The following is a 22,327-nucleotide window of genomic DNA, read 5'->3' on the forward strand; positions in this document are numbered from 1 at the left end:
CCTTTAAGATGCATAAACAAAAAAGCCATGTTTAATGGTTCTTTATTTATTTTTGTATTATCGCTGTGTACTATATGCCTGTATTGTATTGTTTGATTTTATTTCTACATTGGGACAGACGGAAAAAGTATGTGGAAATTTTTTGCTCCATTCATACTTTCCTTTGAAATCCAAGCGATTTTGAAAGTCAGAAAGTGATCTTTATTGATAATTATTATGAAAAGTAACATAAATTTTGTTGCAACATTGGTCTGTTTATGATCAAGGCAGATGACAACAACAATGACAGTAAATCAGTGCAGTTCAGCTAACGGTTTCACAGTGAATGTTCTCAATTTGTATGAAGGATACGATAAAGCTCCAGACATATCCAAGTTCTTAATGGCTTCATAAATAAGTGCATTTAAGAACTGAGTGATATAACAGCTGAATGTTTCATGCAAAGCAATTATTTCATTTATTCCATTGATAATACCCATTTATCTTGACTTCCACATGTTTGGGAAAATATTGATACCGATTGATGAAAGTAATGTGATGTCATTAGACCAGGATTCCTCTAACCTTTCTGATAATATTTTAGATATGTGGACATATATGTTTGGTGGGTAGTCAGAAGAATGCATGGAATTTGCTGAAACCACACATTATTGGCATAGAGTAGTTGCTTTACTCAAGGGATAGCAAAATTTTTAGATTTTTGTTATTTCCTACATGTAAGATGACCATTGTGTTTATACATGTAGTAATAAACAAGTTGGTAGACTGCACTCTCGTGTACCTATTACATCGATTTTGGATGGAAAAGAAGAAAAAGAAAAGAAAATTCACATAAAGCGGCATTTTTTTTCTTCAAACTTCCAAGATATTTTTAGGAATATATTGTAGCAATGAGCTACTAGAACAGTCAAAGTCAAAAACTTGCAAGTTGTTTATAGTGTATACTTTTAACAAGCAGTTAGGCTTAACCACCACCCCACAAGGTCTTTTAGCTGTTATTGTTGGCACCTTTCATGTATTGTAAACTCCTGGAACCAATTAATCTGCTAACTTAGCAGCATATCAAAGGAAAATGTAGCTCCCTACAGTTGTCAAAATAAAACAGATTTAGCTGTAAGGTGTTTTAATTCATTTAATTACACAATGTTGTTGTTTCATCACGAGACATTAAACCAAGCAGTCTTGTTTCAATAATAACATTCATATACTGATATTTCCATGCATTTCCTGCATTTTTCCCTTTTAATATCAAAAGATAATTGGACATTGTAATCTTTAAAATGTGTTGTGAATATTCTGTTCTCAGTGTGATTGAACTTTTCCATAATCACGTCTTACAGTATATATTCACTTATTTGTTGAGTCAAATTGAAACAAAAAAATTCCTGATCTGCCATATCGTAATGCACATGCAGATTAGGGTCTGTGTTACTTGTTCTGCAGATTTAACTCCCAACTGCACAGGACAAGACCTGATGGTGCAACGGCAGATCTGGGGCTATGCTGTGTGCAGTTGGACTCATTTTATATAAGCTAGTATATAATTTCAGTAACTTGGTTATCAATTTATTTCTTAATGTATGTCGCACAATCATGAAGAAAAAAATAGAATCCATAGATCTCATTGCATTATTGCTGTGTTTTTGAGTTATCATGGTGCAGTTTGATGAGGGTGAGGTTTATTTTAAGATACTTTAACATAAGACAGCTTCAGATTTAAGTGCACATTGGGAAAGAAATTACTGTACCATGTGTCTCCAATTTTCTCTTGGCATGGGCAGTAAGTGCAGTATAACCTTCGCATTCTGTATGCAAAGTCTAATCAAGATTTGTGAGTTTTCTGAAAACAGTGACATGAAGTACCTGTAATGTTGGGAGATTCCTTGTGGATCATCTGTGATCATAATCCAATAATGCACATAGGATCCCAAGAGCAGGCTCTGTGTTGGAATCAAATGACACTATGTCATAAAACTTGATAAAATTGATAATAATGATAATAATAATAATAATAATAATAATAATGGGTGAGCAGATGAGGGTCTAATCTCGTTCCTTGAAATCATTGGTAGAATGAATAGGAATATAAACATTTTGATTAATACATTTCACTCCAAAAGTCCTACTCCTTACGTATAAATGCTGGATTTTGATAGGTCTGAGTATATTTGAGTTAGATGTAAAATTTTATGATTGAGAGGTCTGGCCCTGTATTTTCTAGGCTTTTGAACAATTAACTCAAATTCAAAGTCAAACACTCTGACAGTCTATAGAATCTAGAACAGAAACTTCAGCTATTCCTTAGCTTGGGTTCCTCTACCAGGCTGCCAAATTTCTGTGACATACTTTATATACACGCTTAAAGATCAGGTCAGATTACAAACATTATAGACCCTGACCTGCTGTTGCATATTATGCTGGCAAATCAGGGTCCATCTTGTTTGTTCTATTGATTACTGCATAGACTCATATCAGCTAGGACATTTCGATCGCAGGCATGGGTCTGTACAGTTTAATACTAGTAGTACATTACCTGTTGCTATTGCATAGCTCACACCTTCCGGGGACCGCCCTGGTGACCTAGTGGTTAGAGCATCTGCTTTGGAAGGGGGAGGTTGTGGGTTCTAACCCTGGCCGAGTCATACCAAAGACTTACAAAAATTATACTAACAGCTGCCTCGCTAGGTGCTCAGCATTAAGAGGATAGTGTTAGGACTGGTCAGCCCAGTGTCAGGATAATGTGACTGGGTGGGACATCATGCTGCATATCTGCAGCATGATGTCCCAGTGCTAGACATTACTATAAACTGCCATACTGCAGACATCATAGCACTGAAAAATTGTTAAAGCTATGTTAACAATCCTAATCTCTCTCTTTCTCTCTCTCTCTCTCTCTCTCTCTCTCTCACACACACACACACACACACACACACACACACACACACACTTTCCGTGATGATTAGATTTCATGCTTGCAACAGGGGACTTCTAGAACTTTCGATAAGTTTACCCTGTTTTACTGGCCCATGTGCAGTCATCCTCATATTTTTTTCAAGATGCGCTTTTGTAATGGTTCAATTAAAACGCTCCAGATCTTTTGCTGCCTGCTCAGGTCAGGAACATACATCAGCCATCTAATCTATTGCATATCCATTCATTCAAATTAGCTGTCATGAGACTTTAACGCCATTTTGCTGTTATATTTTTCACCATAGCCATTGTTACTCTGTCCAGTAGAGTTTGGGTGATCCTCTTGTTCATCCTGTTGCTATTTTGTTATTATTCAGGACTTGTGCGTATGTACTGGGTCACATATCATGCCAAAATTGTTGGGACTACTTTTCATTGATTTTGTTTAGTGAACATCTGACATCCACAGCTCAGCTTAATTTGATAGCCTCTTTGTGGAATCTGTGATTGTGGTTCAGTGATCTTTTTGACCTGCTGGTAGACCAGCCCATGCAGAAATTTGCCTTCAAGGAGGAACTTTTTTTTAGAGTACAGGGGCTGTTTCCTACACAACAGCCCACAGATTCTCCACCTTAACACCTGGTTCACATTTAACAATATATAAGCCATGACAAGTGTTTGAGCAATGTTGCCAAGTGTATTATTAGGCCAGGACTCTGACACTCAGCATTTATGGTGTATGATGCCAATTGGAGAATCTTTCGAACTGGTGTAATAGAAAATGTGTTTTAATCCCAGCTGTCCCTCCAAGACTGCAGTGGCTGATTTACTTCTCATCCTTTTTAAAGAGAGACGATACTTGGTTACTATGTTGAGGTCTGTGGTCAGCTGTATCAATCAAGCTCAGATTTTCAAAAGGCCTGGCCATCAATTTGGATTCTCATATTTGCTGACCTGACAAGCTATTTTAAGCTACAGAGACCAATGTCTTGCTGTCTAATGCCTAGATAGGGTCTCTTGTGTGTCTCATTGTTTTTAATTAAAAAACCCTTTGAGTCTTTGGGTGAAGCTTCTTTCAAGAACCATACCCACATGACAGTGTTTATTACTCTCATTAGCGTCGATGAGACAAAGGAGCAAGCTTTGTGCCCTGTCCTTAAAACAGGGCTGTCTTGGGTTCAGTGGCGCTTGTGATTTGGATTTTTTTCTTTCCAACCATGTGTTTTTTTTAAAAAAGCAAAAAATCACCTTGTCAGTAGCTCCATCCCCAATACAGATTCCAGTCTTAGTCACATCTGTGCTGTGGATGCATGGTCAAGATTGATTTTTATACCCTGTTAGGGCTTTTTGTTTCTATCTGGCTGCTGCTGAAGGAGAAGAAAGGGTAGGAAGCATCTTTGTATTTCTCTTAATGGCTCAGCTGATATTTCCAGGAGGATTGTCACAGCAATGAATTGAGTTTATCAATTCCTTGCCAAGAGAGTCCTTTCATTTATGAAGATGCAGCCTATGAGGTTTCTAACTATTGCTACCTCATGGGCCTTTCATTCATTAAGGCCTACCAGGTTTCTATCTATTTTTACCTCATTGGCCTATCTAACCCATTCATCATTGAAGGCTGAGATGAAAACTGCATTTTGGAAATCTCAAACTACCTTCTCCTCCTTCTACCTTCATTCCTTGGCACACCAAAAGTGAAGCATATTTTCTCCAGGGCCATAGTTGTGGCACATTATGTGACCAAAGTGGATACCATTTTACAGCAGTGGATACTTCTAACATAAGGTTGAGTATTCCCTTGTTTTTCTTTTACCATTTTTGAGGGTCATCAGCCTCCCATTTAATTGGCAACTTCATTTTTTCAGTAGCAATAGGTAAAATATTAGTGGTATTAAAATGGGTGGGTGGTGGTAACATGATTTCAATGATACAGCACTACCTTTTGCTATTGCCAGATGTCCTTCTACCTATACTGATGTCCTGTTGGTATTCTGTGTCCTTGGAAAATGACAGTAAGACTGTGCACAGTCTACATCAAGACAATAATAGAAATCACTTTTTAGGGAGGATGAATTCTCATGATACAGAAAAAGTTAGTTTTTTTGTCCCAGAAAGAGTTAGCTATGCAATAGGAATATGTAGGCATTATGTCATTATAATTAATTTTACTCCCCCTCTTCAAATAACAGTTCACAGTTTGATATTAGTTATACAGCAAGTATAAACAGGATGTTTACCCAAAGCATCATATCACCACTCCGGTGGCCAAGCGGTTGGAGCATCCGCCTCAGAGGTGAGGTCGCAGGTTTGAACCCCGGCCGGGTCGTACTAAAGACTTGTAAAAATGGTACTAACAGCTGTCTCACTTGGCACTCAACATTATGTGGTCAGTTTTAGGACTGGTCAGCTGGGTGTCAAAATAATGTGACTGGGTGGGACATTATGCTACATGTCTGTGGCATGATGCCTCAGTGCTAGTCATCACTATAAACTGCCATACTGCAGACATCATAGCGATGTGACTGAAAAAATTATAAAAGCTACATTAAAAGTCAAAATCACACACACACACACAAAGCATCATATTAAATTTGCATGTTTTTGAGCTTGAGTTCTTGCTCAAAATGTTTAGAGGTTATGGGGTCTGATCTGCCATTGTAATATGCAACTGTCTGATATGCCATTGTAATATGCAACTGTCTTATCTGCCATTGTAATATGCAACTGTCTGATATGCCATTGTAATATGCAACTGTCAGATATGCCATTGTAATATGCAACTGTCTGATCTGCCATTGTAATATGCAACTGTCTGATCTGCCATTGTGATATGCCACTGTCTGATATGCCATTGTAATATGCAACTGTCGGATATGCCATTGTAATATGCAACTGTCAGATATGCCATTGTAATATGCAACTGTCGGATCTGCCATTGTACAGGTATTATGCACATGTATCTCTTGGTATGTGTTAAGCCAGTTGTGCATTATGCATAGATCAGTTACAAAGGTTACTGTCTGATCTGCCATTGTAATATGCAGCTGTCGGATATGCCATTGTAATATGCAACTGTCTGATCTGCCATTGTAATATGCCACTGTCTGATATGCCATTGTAATATGCCACTGTCTGATATGCCATTGTAATATGCAACTGTTGGTTATGCCATTGTAATATGCAACTGTCTGATCTGCTATTGTAATATGCAACTGTCTGATCTGCCATTGTAATATGCCACTGTCTGATATGCCATTGTAATATGCAACTGTCTGATCTGCCATTGTAATATGCAACTGTCGGATATGCCATTGTAATATGCATCTGTCAGATATGCCATTGTAATATGCAACTGTCTGATCTGCCATTGTAATATGCAACTCTCCGATATGCCATTGTAATATGCAACTGTCGGATATGCCATTGTAATATGCAACTGTCTGATCTGCCATTGTAATATGCAACTGTTGGATATGCCATTGTAATATGCAACTGTCTGATCTGCCATTGTAATATGCAACTGTCTGATCTGCCATTGTAATATGCAACTGTCTGATATGCTATTGTAATATGCAACTGTCGGATATGCCATTGTAATATGCAACTGTCTGATCTGCCATTGTAATATGCAACTGTTGATATGCCATTGTAATATGCAACTGTCTGATCTGCCATTGTAATATGCAACTGTCTGATATGCCATTGTAATATGCAACTGTCGATATGCCATTGTAATATGCAACTGTCGGATATGCCATTGTAATATGCAACTGTTGGATATGCCATTGTAATATGCAACTGTCGGATCTACCATTGTACAGGTATTATGCACATGTATCTCTTGGTATGTGTTAAGCCAGTTGTGCATTATGCATAGATCAGTTACAAAGGCTATATATTTCCTTGAGAATACTATGACCATCAAGAAGTCTAGTCCTTTTTAAGACTCTTGCATAACCCTCTCTGCAAAGTCTATACATTTTCTGAAATCACTGCTTTTACTGGAACACGAGGTCACTAAACTGTTTTCATTTTGAATTTACTGTGGTCAGACAAGAATTAGAATATACTGTAGACAGTCAGGCATTGGAATACACTGTAGTCAGTCATGCTTTAGAATACACCGTAGCCAGTCAGGCATTATAATATACCAACAGTCATCCATAAGAATACACTGTAGTCAGTCAGGCATTATAATACATTGTTGTCAGTGAGGCATTAGAATACACTATAGCAGTCAAGCATTAGAATACACTGTAGGCAGTCAAGTGTTAGAATGTACTGTGGTCAGTCAGGCATTAGAATACACTGTTGTCAGTCTGGTATTAGAATATAGTGTATGCAGTCAGGCTTTAGAATACACTGTAGTCAGGCATTGGAATACACTGTAGTCAGATGGGCATTAGAATATACTGTAGGCAGTCGGGCATTAGAATACACTGTAGGCAGTCAGGCATTGGAATATACTGTAGGCAGGTAGGCAGGCATTAGAATATACTGTAGGCAGTCAGGCATTAGAATACACTGTAGGCAGTCAGGCATTGGAATATGCTGTTGTCAGTCACGCTTTAGATTACACTAGTTGGTAAGGCATTAGAATACACTGTAATCAGTCAGGCAATAGAATATACTACACACAGGCATTAGAATATACTATAGTAAGTCAGGCATCAGAATACACTGTAGTCATGCAGGCATTAGAATACACTGTAGTCAGTCAGGCATTAGAATACACTTTAGTCAGGCAGGCATTAGAATATACTGTAGCCGGTCAGGCATTAGAAAATACTGTAGTCTGTCAGGCATTGGAATACACTGCAGTCAGTCAGGCATTAGAATATACAGTAGGCAGTCAGGCATTAGAATACACTGTAGTCAGTCAGGCATTGGAATACAGTGAATCAGGCTTTAGAATACACTGTAGTTGGTAAGGCATTAGAATACACTGTAGTCAGTTGGGCATTAAAATATACTGTAATGAGTCAGGCATTAGAATATACTGTCGTCAGTCAGGCATTAGAATATGCTGTAGTCAGTCAGGCATTAGAATATACTATAGGCAGTCAGGCATTAGAATATACTGTAGTCAGTCAGGCTTTAGAATATACTGTAGGCCATCAGGCATTAGAATACATTGTAGTCAGGCATTATAATATACTGCACACAGTCAGGCATTAGAATACACTGTGGTCAGTCAGGCATTAGAATACACTGTTGTCAGTCAGGCATTAGAATACACTAGCAGTCAAGCTTTAGAATACACTGTAGGCAGTCAGGCGTTAGAATGTACTGTGGTCAGTCAGGCATTAGAATACACTGTAGTCACTTAGGCATTAAAATACACTGTAGGCGGTCAAGCATTAGAATATACTGTAGGCCATCAAGTGTTCGAATATACTGTAGTCTAGTCAGGCATAGAATACACTTTAGGCAGTCAAGTATTAGAGCATACTGTAGTCAGTCAGGCATTAGAATAAATTGTAGGCAGTCAAGCATTAGAATATACTGTTGGCAGTCAGGTATTAGAATATAGTGTAGGCAGTATTGAACAATTTTTGGTCACTTGACATTAGGACATTTTAGCTGCAGTATATATGCTTTATTTATGAATAGCTAAACATTTGTTGTTAAAGATTCTAAGAATAGAAATAGATCTTGTACGTGTCTTGAAAAGTTAACTTCTTGACATATTTTGAAACACCATAAAACATAGCTCATTAGGGGATTGTTTCTTGCAAATTCATTGACTTGGGTTTCAAACTGATGAGTATTTCCATTTCTTATGGCAAAGAAAGCTAAATAAACAGTTTTTAGCAATTTTTGACTTTTGTTTCAAAGAGAAAACTTGGCATTGATAGGTCTACAACCTTGCAGTTGTGCCTCTGATTGTAATTTAAGATTAGGATAATGAGGTTGATCTTGGAAGAGATTATACAAATAGTGTATGGACATGGTGCTTGCTGAGTTGGATCTGCCAATTTAGAATTCCTCTCTCATATCCTGCAGTTAATATCAAATCATCCATAGGTTGTGATAATTATGACTAAGCTGGTATGGATTACTGGTAATGTGCCAAATTCCACACCCTTCCCCTAAGACAGTCTGCAAGCAAGACCTGTGTGTGCAGTCAGGTGCAAGACACAATTTATTGCAATTTATCTGCTATTGCCACCATGCTAAGTTAACAAAGATCATTACAATTAATATTGTTGTTTTTTTTTTAATGGTTAATTGGCAAATCTTTTGCGAACTTGCACTTGATCTCTTAAGGATCAGTTTGTGTCAAAGTTCTGTAGTGTTAAGTGGCAGAAAAGTCAAATGGTCATGTCTGTTTATTCAAAAGATGAAGGGAAAAGGTAACCGCATCTCAGATAAATGTAAATTATTTGTACCAGATGCCAACAATTATTTCTTTTCTCTGCGTAGTACTTCATGAAATTGCAGAGAAAACATACACCTAATGTAAGATGAATTTTGTCTATGCAGGTAACAAGAATACTGCATAGAATCAAGGATAATTAAGGTAATTGTAGAACTAGTTCCACGCAGCAAGATGCACAGACAGTCTAGTATGTAAATAAAGGAAAGATGCTAACTTGTGCAACAAATTATGCACACATCTAAAAAGACTGAATGCAGAGATAAGAACTTACCTTATTGTTTCGCTCTTATAGCCTGACACTTTATTCTTAAGCACTGTGTGTAGACAATGTATACCATTATTACATGACTAATTGAATTATTTGTACCACTCTCCAAAAATCTTTGTTTCAAGTCTTTATTGTAAATTGGATGATCTGTTTTGGACCAATTGCATAAACAAAGAGGAACCTGTATGCACTGATACCAAATTACATTGTCCATGCACTTTTCTTTATATATATATATATATATATATATATATATATATATATATATATATATATATATATATATATATATATATATATATATATAAATAAAAGGTACAATTGTAAAATTTGACCCTTTTTGTTAAGATTTCTCAGATCATTTATATCCAGGTATCTTTCTTACCAAAACAAGTTAAAGATATGACTGTAGCAAGTACATCAAAGAGAGGAAAACAGTTGGGATGGGAGGCACCAATCCAGTTTTATCGTTGTGTGCATCAGTGTAATATAACCTTGTGAATCAGAATTTCATTTTGAATAAATAGATTTGGGCTATGGGAGAGACATTTGTAATGAGTTGTATTTATTTCTCATAGCCAGGTTTGTTACCATATTTTTTCAGAGATATTCTGAATGACATCGACATTGAAAAACAAAAGACAATTCATATGTCACTGTGCTGAAGCACAGAGCAACACTTGAATGCAAAAATATGAATGATAGTAATTCTGGACATAACAGAAGTATATGTACTATGACACACAATACAATATTTTGCCACTTACATGCAACCAAATGAGTCATTTTATTTTGGAAATTGCATTGGTTAATAAATTTAAAAAATAGTGCAGTCTAATTGCTTTGTGCATAATTTATATATCAGTAAAGCATATTGATCTGAAAGTAAGGTTCATTGTATACCATTTGATGGTATGTTGTAAAATGATGTTTAATACATGTAACTTTATGTAATTTATCTTTTTGTTTATGCAAAGAATACATTTTGTCAGCTACTTCAGAGTTAAAAATAATTTTGTGTTCTTTTTATTAAACTTGTACAACCTGTCATGAACTGGTTGTCTGCTTTCAATAATGTTTCTGCCTTGAATGAAAATGTTTTTTTGTTTTTATTAATTATGCCAACCTCATTCATTATTATCAATTGATTCAAACCACATATATATGTTGAAAATGTGCAGATATTAAATAACAGAACTAGTTCTGAGGTCAGATCAATGCTATTTTTGTCACCTGTGGAATTTTGATAAAGTGGATGTACTTTCCAAAACCAAAATTTCAAGCTTATTTTTAAGATTGTGGCTATTGAACTTTGCAGTATAACATTGCTCAAGCTCAGATTTGAAATCATGCAGCAAGCTTGCACAATCCTAATTCGCAAGCTTGCAAAAGCATACATAGATCATTTTAAGCTTGCTTACCAATTACAAGCTTGCACAAGTTTCCTAATTACAAGCTTGCTTACCAATTACAAGCTCGCACAAGCTTCCTAATCACAAACTTGCTTACCAATTGCAAGCTCACACAAGCTTCCTAATTACAAACTTGCTTACCAATTACAAGCTCGCACAAGCTTCCTAATTACAAGCTTGCTTACCAATTGCAAGCTCACACAAGCTTCCTAATTACAAACTTGCTTACCAATTACAAGCTCGCACAAGCTTCCTAATTACAAGCTTGCTTACCAATTGCAAGCTCACACAAGCTTCCTAATTACAAACTTGCTTACCAATTACAAGCTCGTATAAGCTTCCTAATTACAAACTTGATTACCAATTACAAGCTCTCACAAGCTTCCTAATTACAAGCTTGCTTACCAATCACAAGCTCGCACAAGTTTCTTAATTGCAACTTGCTTACCAATTGCATGCTTGCACAAGCTTCCTAATTACAAGCTTGCTTACCAATTACAAGTTCACACAAACTTACTAATCACAAGTTTGCTTACTAATTACAGGCTTGCTTACCAATTGCAAGCTTGCACAAGCTTACCAATTAAAAAGTTGCACAAGCTAGCAAACAAAGTTGGCCTGGCTAGCTGCATCAGAAGAATTGATATGGCATTGATTACATTATTCTATACATGGTCACATGCCTACATTATTGTGCAGAAAGTATGAGTAATATAAAAAATTAAAATAAAAATGTCAATATGTGGTATACATTAATTAGTACGAAATCTTTTTATCACAATTTAGGAAAAGAATATAGTCACCAAATCATTTAATAATATTCACTGAAATAAAAATTAGAAGAGCTTATGAATGGGAAATATGTGGGAAACTCTTTACATTTTTGTTCTGTATGGCTTTAGAAACATTTACTTCACTTCCATACCATATAGAAATCCATTTTGGGGAGGATGGTGTTGAATGGTTAAATTTCCTCTCTCATCTTTCAAAATCGTACACTGTTAGGTGAAAAACAAGAATGTTAACCATTTGGATTACACTGAACCACCTCGCCTAAACAAAATCCTCTCAGAATAAAATTCTCCATCCTCCCCTGCTTCTGGTATGATTCAGGTACCATCCACTGATGTAGACTACATCAGCATGTACTATGTAACCAGGAAAGAAATTTGACTGTTTACCTTTTTAGTGTTATTCAAGACCATCCTTTAAAGAGCTCCCAAATTTTAGTTTTACCATCTATTTTGAAAGGGCTATGACATGTGTCAAACAAATGGTACTTTAGAGCTTTAAACACAAAAATGCATTGAAACTTGATGCCTTATGACATTTTGAAATAATAACTTCCATCTTCTTTGAGAATGAAAAGAACTAGATGTAACGACCTTTGAACATTTGTTGAATTTGATATGTTAGAAGAAGACAAAATTAAAGACCCTAAGAATTACGGAAATGAGATCAACAAGCATGAGTGTAAATTTATAATCTCAAGACCCTATTGTTGATAACTGACAGCATTGCATCCATTACTACAGTTGAGCAGGCACAGCAGTAATTAAAAATGATCTGCAGAGTTGTCATCTCGATGATTGTTTGAAGCAACATTACAAAGATGTTTTTTGACATATGCAAATTATAAAAGTGCAACAGTATATTGCCAAAACATGACACACTCTTGAGTTTACTCAACATCATTATAATACCATGATTTAAAATTATATCTGCGGTTCTAGGATCAATTGCTGCTCATAAATTGGTACTGCTTGCAATGAAATTTCCAGAATTAACACACAAAATTGTTATGGTTTATTCTTGAAAATTGTGCCTATTTTTCATTGCAAGGCTACCATGGTAGTTTTGTGTTCTGGTCCATCAAATTTGTTGTGTGTAAACCAGTCTCCCAACTATATAAATCAGGAAAGTAAGTGCCGTTAAGACCTAGACACCAAATTAAGTCTCTGTCATGAAAACCACATTTCATCTTGCATGGTTCTATTATTTCATTTCTTTTTTAAAAAGAAAAATTCACAGAGCTCAATTCTTTATAGAATGATGTCAGAGTAGGATGGATCTCTCTCTCTCAACCCCCCCCCACACTCAATTTTATATATTTTAAAAAATGTATTTATTATGAAAATAACTGACAATTATTTTTTTTTCTAATGGCAGCAGATTGTCAATGAAACATATAGGAACATTCTTCCAACAACTTGATACCAGAAGTTATCATTACAAAATTACAGAGACTATTTGATAATGCATACATTGTTGGTAAAAAGCATTTACTAGTACCTGATTTCAAATTTCTTGCTGTATTAAGTCAATCTGTAAATAGCGTTGCAATTCAGTTGCTATCTATTTTACAGGATTCTTTATCCAGTCTTCCATTCAATGACAAAATGACTGCATAGCTAATTGAGTGTACAATCACTTAAAGAATTTCCTTTATGCAAAAAACTTTTTTTATTAACATGACTAATACTTTAAAAAATGATTTTAAACCGGAAAAAAAGATATTTGTTGGAAAAAGTAGCTTAGGACAAGAAACAATTCAGTTTATTTTGAAACATATTAATAATGATCATAGTTAATTTAAACATGAAGAAATGTTGAAATAATAAAAAATTGTAAAGCATCAAAGTACAAGTAATTCAAGTTTTTATCATTTTTGCAAGCTTGAAAATGTATATGCATATATTTAACTTGCATGCTTTATTAGATAATATGAATAAAAAACAAGAGAGCATCTTTTAATTTGACAGTGTAGTCACAACATATTCTTCAGCATTTCAGGAAGTACTGAGTTGCCAACTTTAAACTTTCATGACTGAATATTGCATGCTTAGAAAAATTCTGGTTTTGCAAGTTTTCAGGCTTGCAGCAAGTTTACAGGCTTAGATAAATTCCTTAACAAGCTTGCGCAGCCTCAGCTAGCTTGTTGTAAGCTTGCAGCTAGCTTGTTGTAAGCTTGCAGCAAGCTTGTGGTAAGTGTGCATTTTGGTTTGGGTTACGATTCAGGTGTGGTTTTTGTATATTAAAAAAAAAACATCTGTTCAGTTTCTTGTATTATTTGCATTTTAAAAAATTTCTCCAGAAGCAGTTATCAAGGACTTTTTCATTTTGCTTAATGGCAACGTAAATCTCTACTCCAGGCTTTCGACGAAGAGTTAAAAAGGAGACATAGAGAGTTGGAGTCCTTACGACAGCAGGGACAAGGATTAGATGAGCGAGGGGTTGGGGTCGTTGTAGATTCTGAACTTCAGAGATTGACACATCGATTATCTGATGTTCGTGGCCAGGTTGTCCGCCTTCCACAGCCAGCGCTCACACTTGATGCTTCAGATGGAGAACATGTTATAAGGACGTCTTACAGTGTCACCGCCAATAGCAGAGATGTTGGAGGTCCAACCCTGGCTCATTTTATCAATCAGATCCGTTGTCAACGAGATCAGCTGTTAGAGGCACAGAGGACTTTGTCAGGTCCAGTTTTGGGGAGTAAGGACTTTAACCAGTTTGAGGTTCAAGAACCACTTTTGAAGGTATGTGACACCTCACCATTTATCTTTAAAAATTTAAACAAGGTTTCTCTTCAGTCTTCTCAGAGCCATACATTAATTGTGCCTGCCCAGCCTTCCCTTAGCTTATTAACATTTTGGTTTCTGTGTGAAAACTTTACTGGGACTTGATGGATTTTAACCAGATTTGGTACTCAGTTTTATGATAATAATTCCTTAATATAGTTAGCCTTTTGTGTCATTGTTGAGAGAAATTATGGCCTCTGATTGCATCACTTCCATTCATTTACACATTTTAACTTACCAGAGATATTTGAAATTCCAACCAAATAAAACAATATGGATGAGACCTGGAGTGAGGTCTATTTTCAACACTCAACAACATTTTTGCCGATTCTGCTAACTTTCGTCTTCACAGCATGATTTAACCAAGGTTTATAGGATTTCAACTAAATTTGGTAACCTGTTATATATTGCTTTAAGTCCTTTGATGATCCTGATGTCCAGCAGTCCACAACATTTACAGAAGTTACGGCCCCAGATCCTGCTGACATTGGTGTCTGCAGCATTATGTGACTAAGTGTCGATGGATTTAAATCTGATTTGGTGTGCTGCTTGATATTGTTTTGACCTTGAATTAGCTGTATTTGCAGTGTTTCTCAACATAATTAAATAAGAGTTCTGGTTATGGTAGTCAATCAACTACTGTTGGTTTCTGCAGCGTTATTTGTTTCTAATGAAGATTTGTTGGATTTGAACCAATGCATGTAGAATTCTTTATTTTACTTTAAAGTTTAACACAAGATCTTGTAGATCTTGACATTTAGAGCTAAACTGATTGGATGAAATCTGGGGCCATATTAAATCTAGCTTGAAAAGGATTGGATGAAACCTGGGGCCATATTAAATCTAGCTTGAAAAGGATTGGATGACACCTGGGGCCATATTAAATCTAGCTCAAAAAGGATTGGATAACACCTGGGGCCATATTAAATCTAGCTCTAAACGGATTGGATGACACCTGGGGCCATATTAGATCTAGCTCAAAACGGATTGGATGAAACCTGGGGCCCTGTTAATTCTAGCTTAAATCTAGCTTGGGCTCTTGATATTATGAATGAGTTACCCATCCAGCCTGCCTGATATTATGAATGAGTTACCCATCCAGCCTGCCTGATATTATGAATGAGTTACCCATCCAGCCTGCCTGATATTATGAATGAGTTAACCATCCAGCCTGCCAGAGGAAAGTATTATGAAATTTGCCTCAAGGAAACCTTGAGTGTGATGTTTTTATTTTGAAATTTCTGGAAAGAGTAGTAAATTACTAATATTTAACCCCATACCACCTGTGTCCATGTTGGTTTGAATCAAGGCTTGGCCAATGTGGGTATGTGAGAAAGATTGTCATAGCTTTCTGTGGGTCTGTGGTTGCTCCTGTTGTCTTCTCGGGTTCTTCTCCGCCAGATGTAATGGCCAAATTGTATACCCAATCATGTGCTGAAAAAATGGCCGTAACAACCACAAAACATAACTGTAGAAACATTCTGAAATTTTGTTCACCTTGAATGAAAATCTGCTTTAAAGATAAACTCTTTAAGGACACGCCATGTTAATATAGCAGGTGGGCACTCTTAATTTTTTATAATGCCAGGAAATAAATAAAATCAGGTTTTTGGGAGGCAGTAAGCTTAACTATTCCATTTACCCATGTAAATACTGCAGCTTCATCAACATTATTATTATTATTATTATTATTATTATTATTATTATTTAGAAGAGTTATAATGTGCTGATTGCACAGTGTAACGTAACAAAGATGTTCTGAACTTCGTCAGATTCAGGGGGCCCAGGTGGCAGAGTGGTCTAAAGCGCTCACCTTGTAATGATCACTGTCATCTCATCTCTGTCTACGTGGGTTATGTCTCAGACTCAGCCAGTTTAGGTGTGTGAGAAAGTTTGCTAGTAGCTTCCTGTGATATGACCTAGAAGAAATTGGATATCCAACTTTCAAAAGTTTTTTTAGAGGAGTTATGGCCCCTTAATACTCATCATTTCCTGACTTCAGTTTCTCAACACAAGATTCTCAGTTTTAGGCCCTAATGGCTACAATAATAACATGTTAAATTTCTTTGAGTTTAGATCTGCTTTTAGTTACTATGTTTCAGTTTGAGACTGAGCTCAGATTTTGTGTACAGAAATATTCAAGAATATAGGGTTTGGAAAGGAACTCCGTCCATGATAGGTTAACCTATAGCAGACTTTAGTAGCACTAGTTCCATTTGAGTCCACTGGAGCAATCTAGGTCAAGCACCTTTGCTGAATGGCTGTGACCTAGCCTATATTCCAAACTTGCAACTTGCAGATATTTAGTCTGCCTTGCCCCCCACTTAGCAATATTTTTCATTTTAACCATTATCTATAACAAGTGGTCTTTTACAAGTGACCAGTGACTCAGTAAACTTGCAACTTCAGGATCTGTTGTTCACCCTGCCACTCACTTTGCAATGTTTTCTTTTAAAACCATCTAAAACAGCTGGTCTTGTATGAGAGCACTTGTAAAATCTTCTTGGTGGATAGCTTCCATTCAGTTTTTAAAGCTAATCTACAGGTTAACATTCATCGGGAATGACGGGAGTAACTCAGTTGCAAAAGTTGATAAGTTCAAGTATTGTATTTCAATTTGAAGATATTTCTTTCCATAAACCTGCAAGACACTATCAAAAAGGTTATTGCTCATTATAGTTCAGCATGGGACTAAAAATCAGGGGTCACAGGTTCTAGGCCTATTCAGGCCAGCCTTGTTTGGCCGCTGCAGTGTGTACTTGGAAAAAGCTCTCGGCTCATATTTACTTGGCCTGATAAAGTCAATTATGTGTTCAGAGTTTGCTTTACTGTTTACTCCTAACAGACTGCATAGATGCAAACCTGCTGGTGCATAATGTGACGGTAGATCTTGGTCTGTGAAGTTTTGCAGTTGGACTTGACTTGTAATCAAGTATATATGGTATTAACCTCTACACCTTCTCCATCCATTAACATGCAGTAATATTTTCATAACACCAGGTATGAAAATTTTAAATGTCAGATGCATCTAAGTTTCTCCCATTTGCAAAGCTTTGGTGAACTGAACCACAGTCATTAGCAAACTATAAATACTAGCACCTGTTAACATGAACAGTATTGATTCAATATTGTACCATCCTATTGATTCAATATTGTACCGTCTCTGCAAGCATGACAACTTATGGAAGGATAAAGGGAGATAATTCTTGAGGGTTAAATATGAGAATTTTAAAAAAATAAAAATAAACCTGTTTTTAAAATGTTAAACATTTCATTTGGTTAATCTTGGTTCATGTCAAATTAGGAAGATTGGCTTTTTGAGTAAATGGCTCAATTTCAAAAGTACATGGCTGGCTCTGCTAGAATCTAAAAGAAAATGTTATGTCAATAAAGCTGAGGTGAACAGAAAAGGGAAGACACTGGAGGAGTGAAAGACTGTACTTATTAATCATACAGATGTATCATGCATCCATTTTTTAAAAGCATTTTATATGAGTGCTTTTGCACATATTTAGGTAAACTATTTCTAGTCAACAGTCCTGATTATGAAAAACTTGCTTCATAAATTATTATTGAATAAATGGGATCTGTATAATTCAGTATAATTTTCACATAATATAATCTTAAATGCTCGTTTTTGGTGCCTTGGACAGTTAAGTCATCGATGGCAAGTTTGGCAACAGTTTCCCCATGCCATGTTACAGTGATCAAAAGATGACTGAAGATAGCTTTCATAAAACTATCATGATGACTGCACTGTCATATAACCTAATGGCTACAGTATCAAATGTGTACAAGTGAGGAATTTGAAGCATGTTGTAGATAGCTAATTAGAACATGTTTATAATAATAATAATAATAATAATAATAATAATAATGCTTTATTTATAGAGGGTGACTCATTAGTCAAGGACTATTCTCCCTTGAGGCCCTCTTAAGGAGAGTATAACAATGCACATTATATGAAGATGGCAATAATTACTGTTTATTTTAACATGTTTAGTATTAAAATACTAAATTCCATTATCTGTTATCACATCCTGCTTATCAAATTCAAAATAAATATTGCCAGAGGGTGAACCAATGCTATAGCTAAGGAATCAGCAGTTTCATGATGACAGAGGGTGCAGAAGATACTTTGCAAGATCAGACCTCCTTGATAAGCTGTACATTTTTATTCCTGCATCATCTTTTAAAACTAAATGATCTTGCAGGCTCTGGCTGATGTTATTTGACCCTCCGATGTTGACAGTTTTAATGACCTGGTATGCAGGGTGTGGTTATGGAGTGTGTATAATAAAAGCAAGAGTTAATGTATGCAGCTTGATTATCATGATATCCCCAGTGCTTTTTAAAAAGTGCAGACACAGTTGTTAGTGTGTATTACACTTAAAATTATAAGATTAACGTATTCATCATCCCCTTGCCTAATTGCCCAAGTACATGTAGATCACAATTTCATAATCATCACTGTACTGTAACATTTTTAATAGTGCAACTTAAAATTCCAAGAATAACTGAAACAGTTTTATGTGCACTAGGTTACGACTTTAGGTCTTATATTATGTAACAGAAAGAAGCAAAACCAACAAGCTTAGTAAAATCAACAAATGAATTATTTTGACTGGATACAATGTGAGGGACACTTACAACATTCTAAATTCGAGCCCAAATACTCCTGAATGTCCTAATGTACCACAATGATACAATCCACGACTTTGAATGAGTTCTTAATAATCCCCAAAATAGTATTTTAGTCCAAAATGTCAATAGCACGTTGTAATTCCAATTAATAATTTAAATAATTCCTCTCAAGTTATATGCAGCCACAAATGATTCCACAGGCTGATCATAAAATAGGAATGAATAATTTGTTTATAATCCCCAATATATACAAATCCCCACTTGACCTACAATGCAATACAGTTTTCTTGGAATTCTAATAATTTTTATGTAAAATTCCAACAACTCTTGAACTCGGATTCTAGTACACATCATGTTTACTGCTTCCAATCATGACAAAATTCAGATAGGCAAAAAGTCCATTCATGTCCCTCAATCACAATATGACAAAAGTCAGGTACTGCTCTTGTGGCCTAGTTGTTAGAGCATCTGCCTCGGAAGCGAAGGTTGTGGGTTCGATTCCCGGCTGAGTCATACCAAAGACTTACAAAAATGGTACTAACAGCTACCTCGCTAGGTGCTCAGCATTAAGAGGTTAGTGTTAGGACTGGTCGGCCTGGTGTCAGGATAATGTGACTGGGTGGGACATCATGCTACATGTCTGCGGCATGATGCCCCATTGCTAGACATCACTAAAAACTGCCAACATTGTAATGATATGAATGAAATTTTTTTAAAGATACGTTAAAAATCCTAATCACACACACACGCACGCACGCGCGCGCACGCATGCACGTGCGCGCATCAGGTATTCCGAAACTCTGTCCACACACCCTCAATTATGGACAAAGGTCAAGCATACAGTATTAATCAAATATGCATTGCAAACTAATATAAATCTATGCAATGTTTTTATTTTGTAGATTTGTTTTTGAACCATAGTAGGAGATCATGTACACTTTATTAAGTTGCTACTATTATAATAATACTCAAGTGACTGGTACACAAGTTAATGAAAGTAATTTTATTGTCATTTATTGTACATACCGTGTATAATATTACTCTTTCTCATTATTTGTAGAAATACTTCACTTAAAAACATAATATCAACAGGTTTAACTGTCCCTATGGCAGTTATATAAAGAAACAAAGTTTGGTGGGAGTTTGATAATATCCTCAATAGAAAAGTATGCATTAATTAAACAGTTTGGCAGTGATACAGCTATTCTCAAATCCTTTTCCTGTAAACTAGTGTATGGGTTGTTGTAAAGGCAGTACAAGATAGGAGGTGTTCAATCATACACATTTTAGAAGGTCTGTAGCTAGGCATGTAATTAATATTTTGGTGTGAATCTGATAAAGCTCAGGAAGTATTTTTGATATGGGTTAGGGAAATTGTTGTGTCAAACTTCCTTTCTTCAGATTGCGAAGAACAATTACTGTAAGTAATAATTAACCTATGCGATCAGTGCACCTGCCAACCATCATGATTTTTATATACATTGAAGTAAACAATTATGCTAAAGGGTACATTGTTAAATATAACAGCACACCTGCCAACCATCGTGATTTTTATATACATTGAAGTACACAATTGTGCTAAAGGGTACATTGTTAAATACAAGATTTTTAAAAAAAAAATAAAATGCTGTTTGACATATTTTAAACCAGTGTTATTCCCAAATTTATATGTGAGATGATTATAGAAAAGAAGGTCGATATGTATTGATTCTGTATTTGTAAAAGTGCGTGACTGCATATTATCCTTGTACATTTCTTGTGTTCTTTTTATAGAATCATTATGTAACAAATTTCCTTTAAAACAGGTTTGGTTCATCAATTTGAAAACCATATTAATGAAGAAAATTTGATTGTCAGTCTATAACATAATGGTACAAGATATAAAAATGGGTTTTATTACTGGTATGTGATATGTAGATTATACTTCAAATTAGACATTTTGTCCATAGATTATGCTGATATCTCCCTACGCCAGCTGGAATATCCCCAGGCTTTTCTGTCAGGTTGAGAAAGACACCTTGAATGTAATTCACCACCACTGAGAATTATATTTGGAACTGCATTTGTTCGTTTGGCACAATATGGTAGCAGAAAATGACAAAGTCACAATTGGAACATTGTTTTCCTATTCTTTTGCAACATACGTGGTGCACTCTGCCAAAGGTGAATCAGCAACATTTATACAACTATAGCCGAGGCAGTTTCTCGGCTTGACCAAAATAACCAAGTAATGTTCCAAATTGCTCTCTGGAGATTGGCAGGTAATCTGTAAGGTTGGATATTGCTAGAATACGTGGTTTTGTGATACATATTGCAACATATTCGGAAAATCAGAATAAAGTCTAAAATAAATGTAAAGACAAAGTTAAAAAGAATTCATCTTTTAAAATCTCATCATCTGAATAGTGTCTAGATTTGAGTTGTAAGAATTTGTTTTGTAAAAGAATTTTCTTTTAAGTCGTTGGAAAGATGCAAATTATCAGGTACTCGTATATCTTATCACTCAAAATTAATCACCATTAAAATGTTCGTTTTTAACATCATATTAGACAGATTAGACATTTGAACAGTTTTTTTTATAATAAGTTTAAACTTCAGTATCATCTGTTAATCAGTGACTTGTGCAATATTCAGAACACTTCAAAAATTGGATAAAAATCCCCCTTATTTATCATTGCAATATTTCAGCACCATTTATTGGTTTTAAGCCAAGAAGTAATTGCCTATGCGATGGAATTCTAAAAATAAATGAAATTGAACACTAGTTTATAAATTTATGAAATGTTGGAGTCAATTTAGTCATCACACCTATGAATTTCACTGCATTACATTTTTGAGAAATTGCAAGTTTATCATTAACTTTTTAACCTTCCTTGGAAATTGTCAACCCCGAAATGCTGAAACACAAGTGACTACTTTTTTTTTTATTCTGAACCGGCTCATACATATTTTTAAACTCATTTTTTTTTTTGTCTGAGAAGAAAAACAGCAAGGTAGGAAAAGATGCATTTGGATGGTTTATACACGCTCAGCCAATGATTTACTCCAATAATGCCCCCCCCCCCCCATCTGAATTATACTTGGATGGGGGTCCATTATTTTTCCTATGTCTTCAGCTTCATATGTATAA

At 35.6% G+C, this 22,327-nt stretch overlaps 1 protein-coding gene across 7 annotated transcripts in view; it reads left to right on the top strand.

Moving 5' to 3' along the window:
- LOC149773699 (dystrophin-like) overlaps positions 1-22,327 on the top strand; it is a 494,817-nt gene that overhangs the window by 210,541 nt on the left and 261,949 nt on the right. For all 7 annotated transcript variants that reach the window (XM_089946224.1, XM_089946223.1, XM_089946219.1 and 4 more), the window contains one exon: positions 14,125-14,511. In XM_089946224.1, coding sequence (XP_089802350.1) covers positions 14,125-14,511 — 387 coding nt within the window. The remainder of the gene's footprint in view (positions 1-14,124; positions 14,512-22,327) is intronic.

The sequence above is a fragment of the Sinohyriopsis cumingii genome, unplaced genomic scaffold (genome assembly GCF_028554795.1).
Source record: "Sinohyriopsis cumingii isolate HCF-2022 unplaced genomic scaffold, ASM2855479v2 utg000622l, whole genome shotgun sequence".
Lineage (NCBI taxonomy): Eukaryota > Metazoa > Mollusca > Bivalvia > Unionida > Unionidae > Sinohyriopsis > Sinohyriopsis cumingii.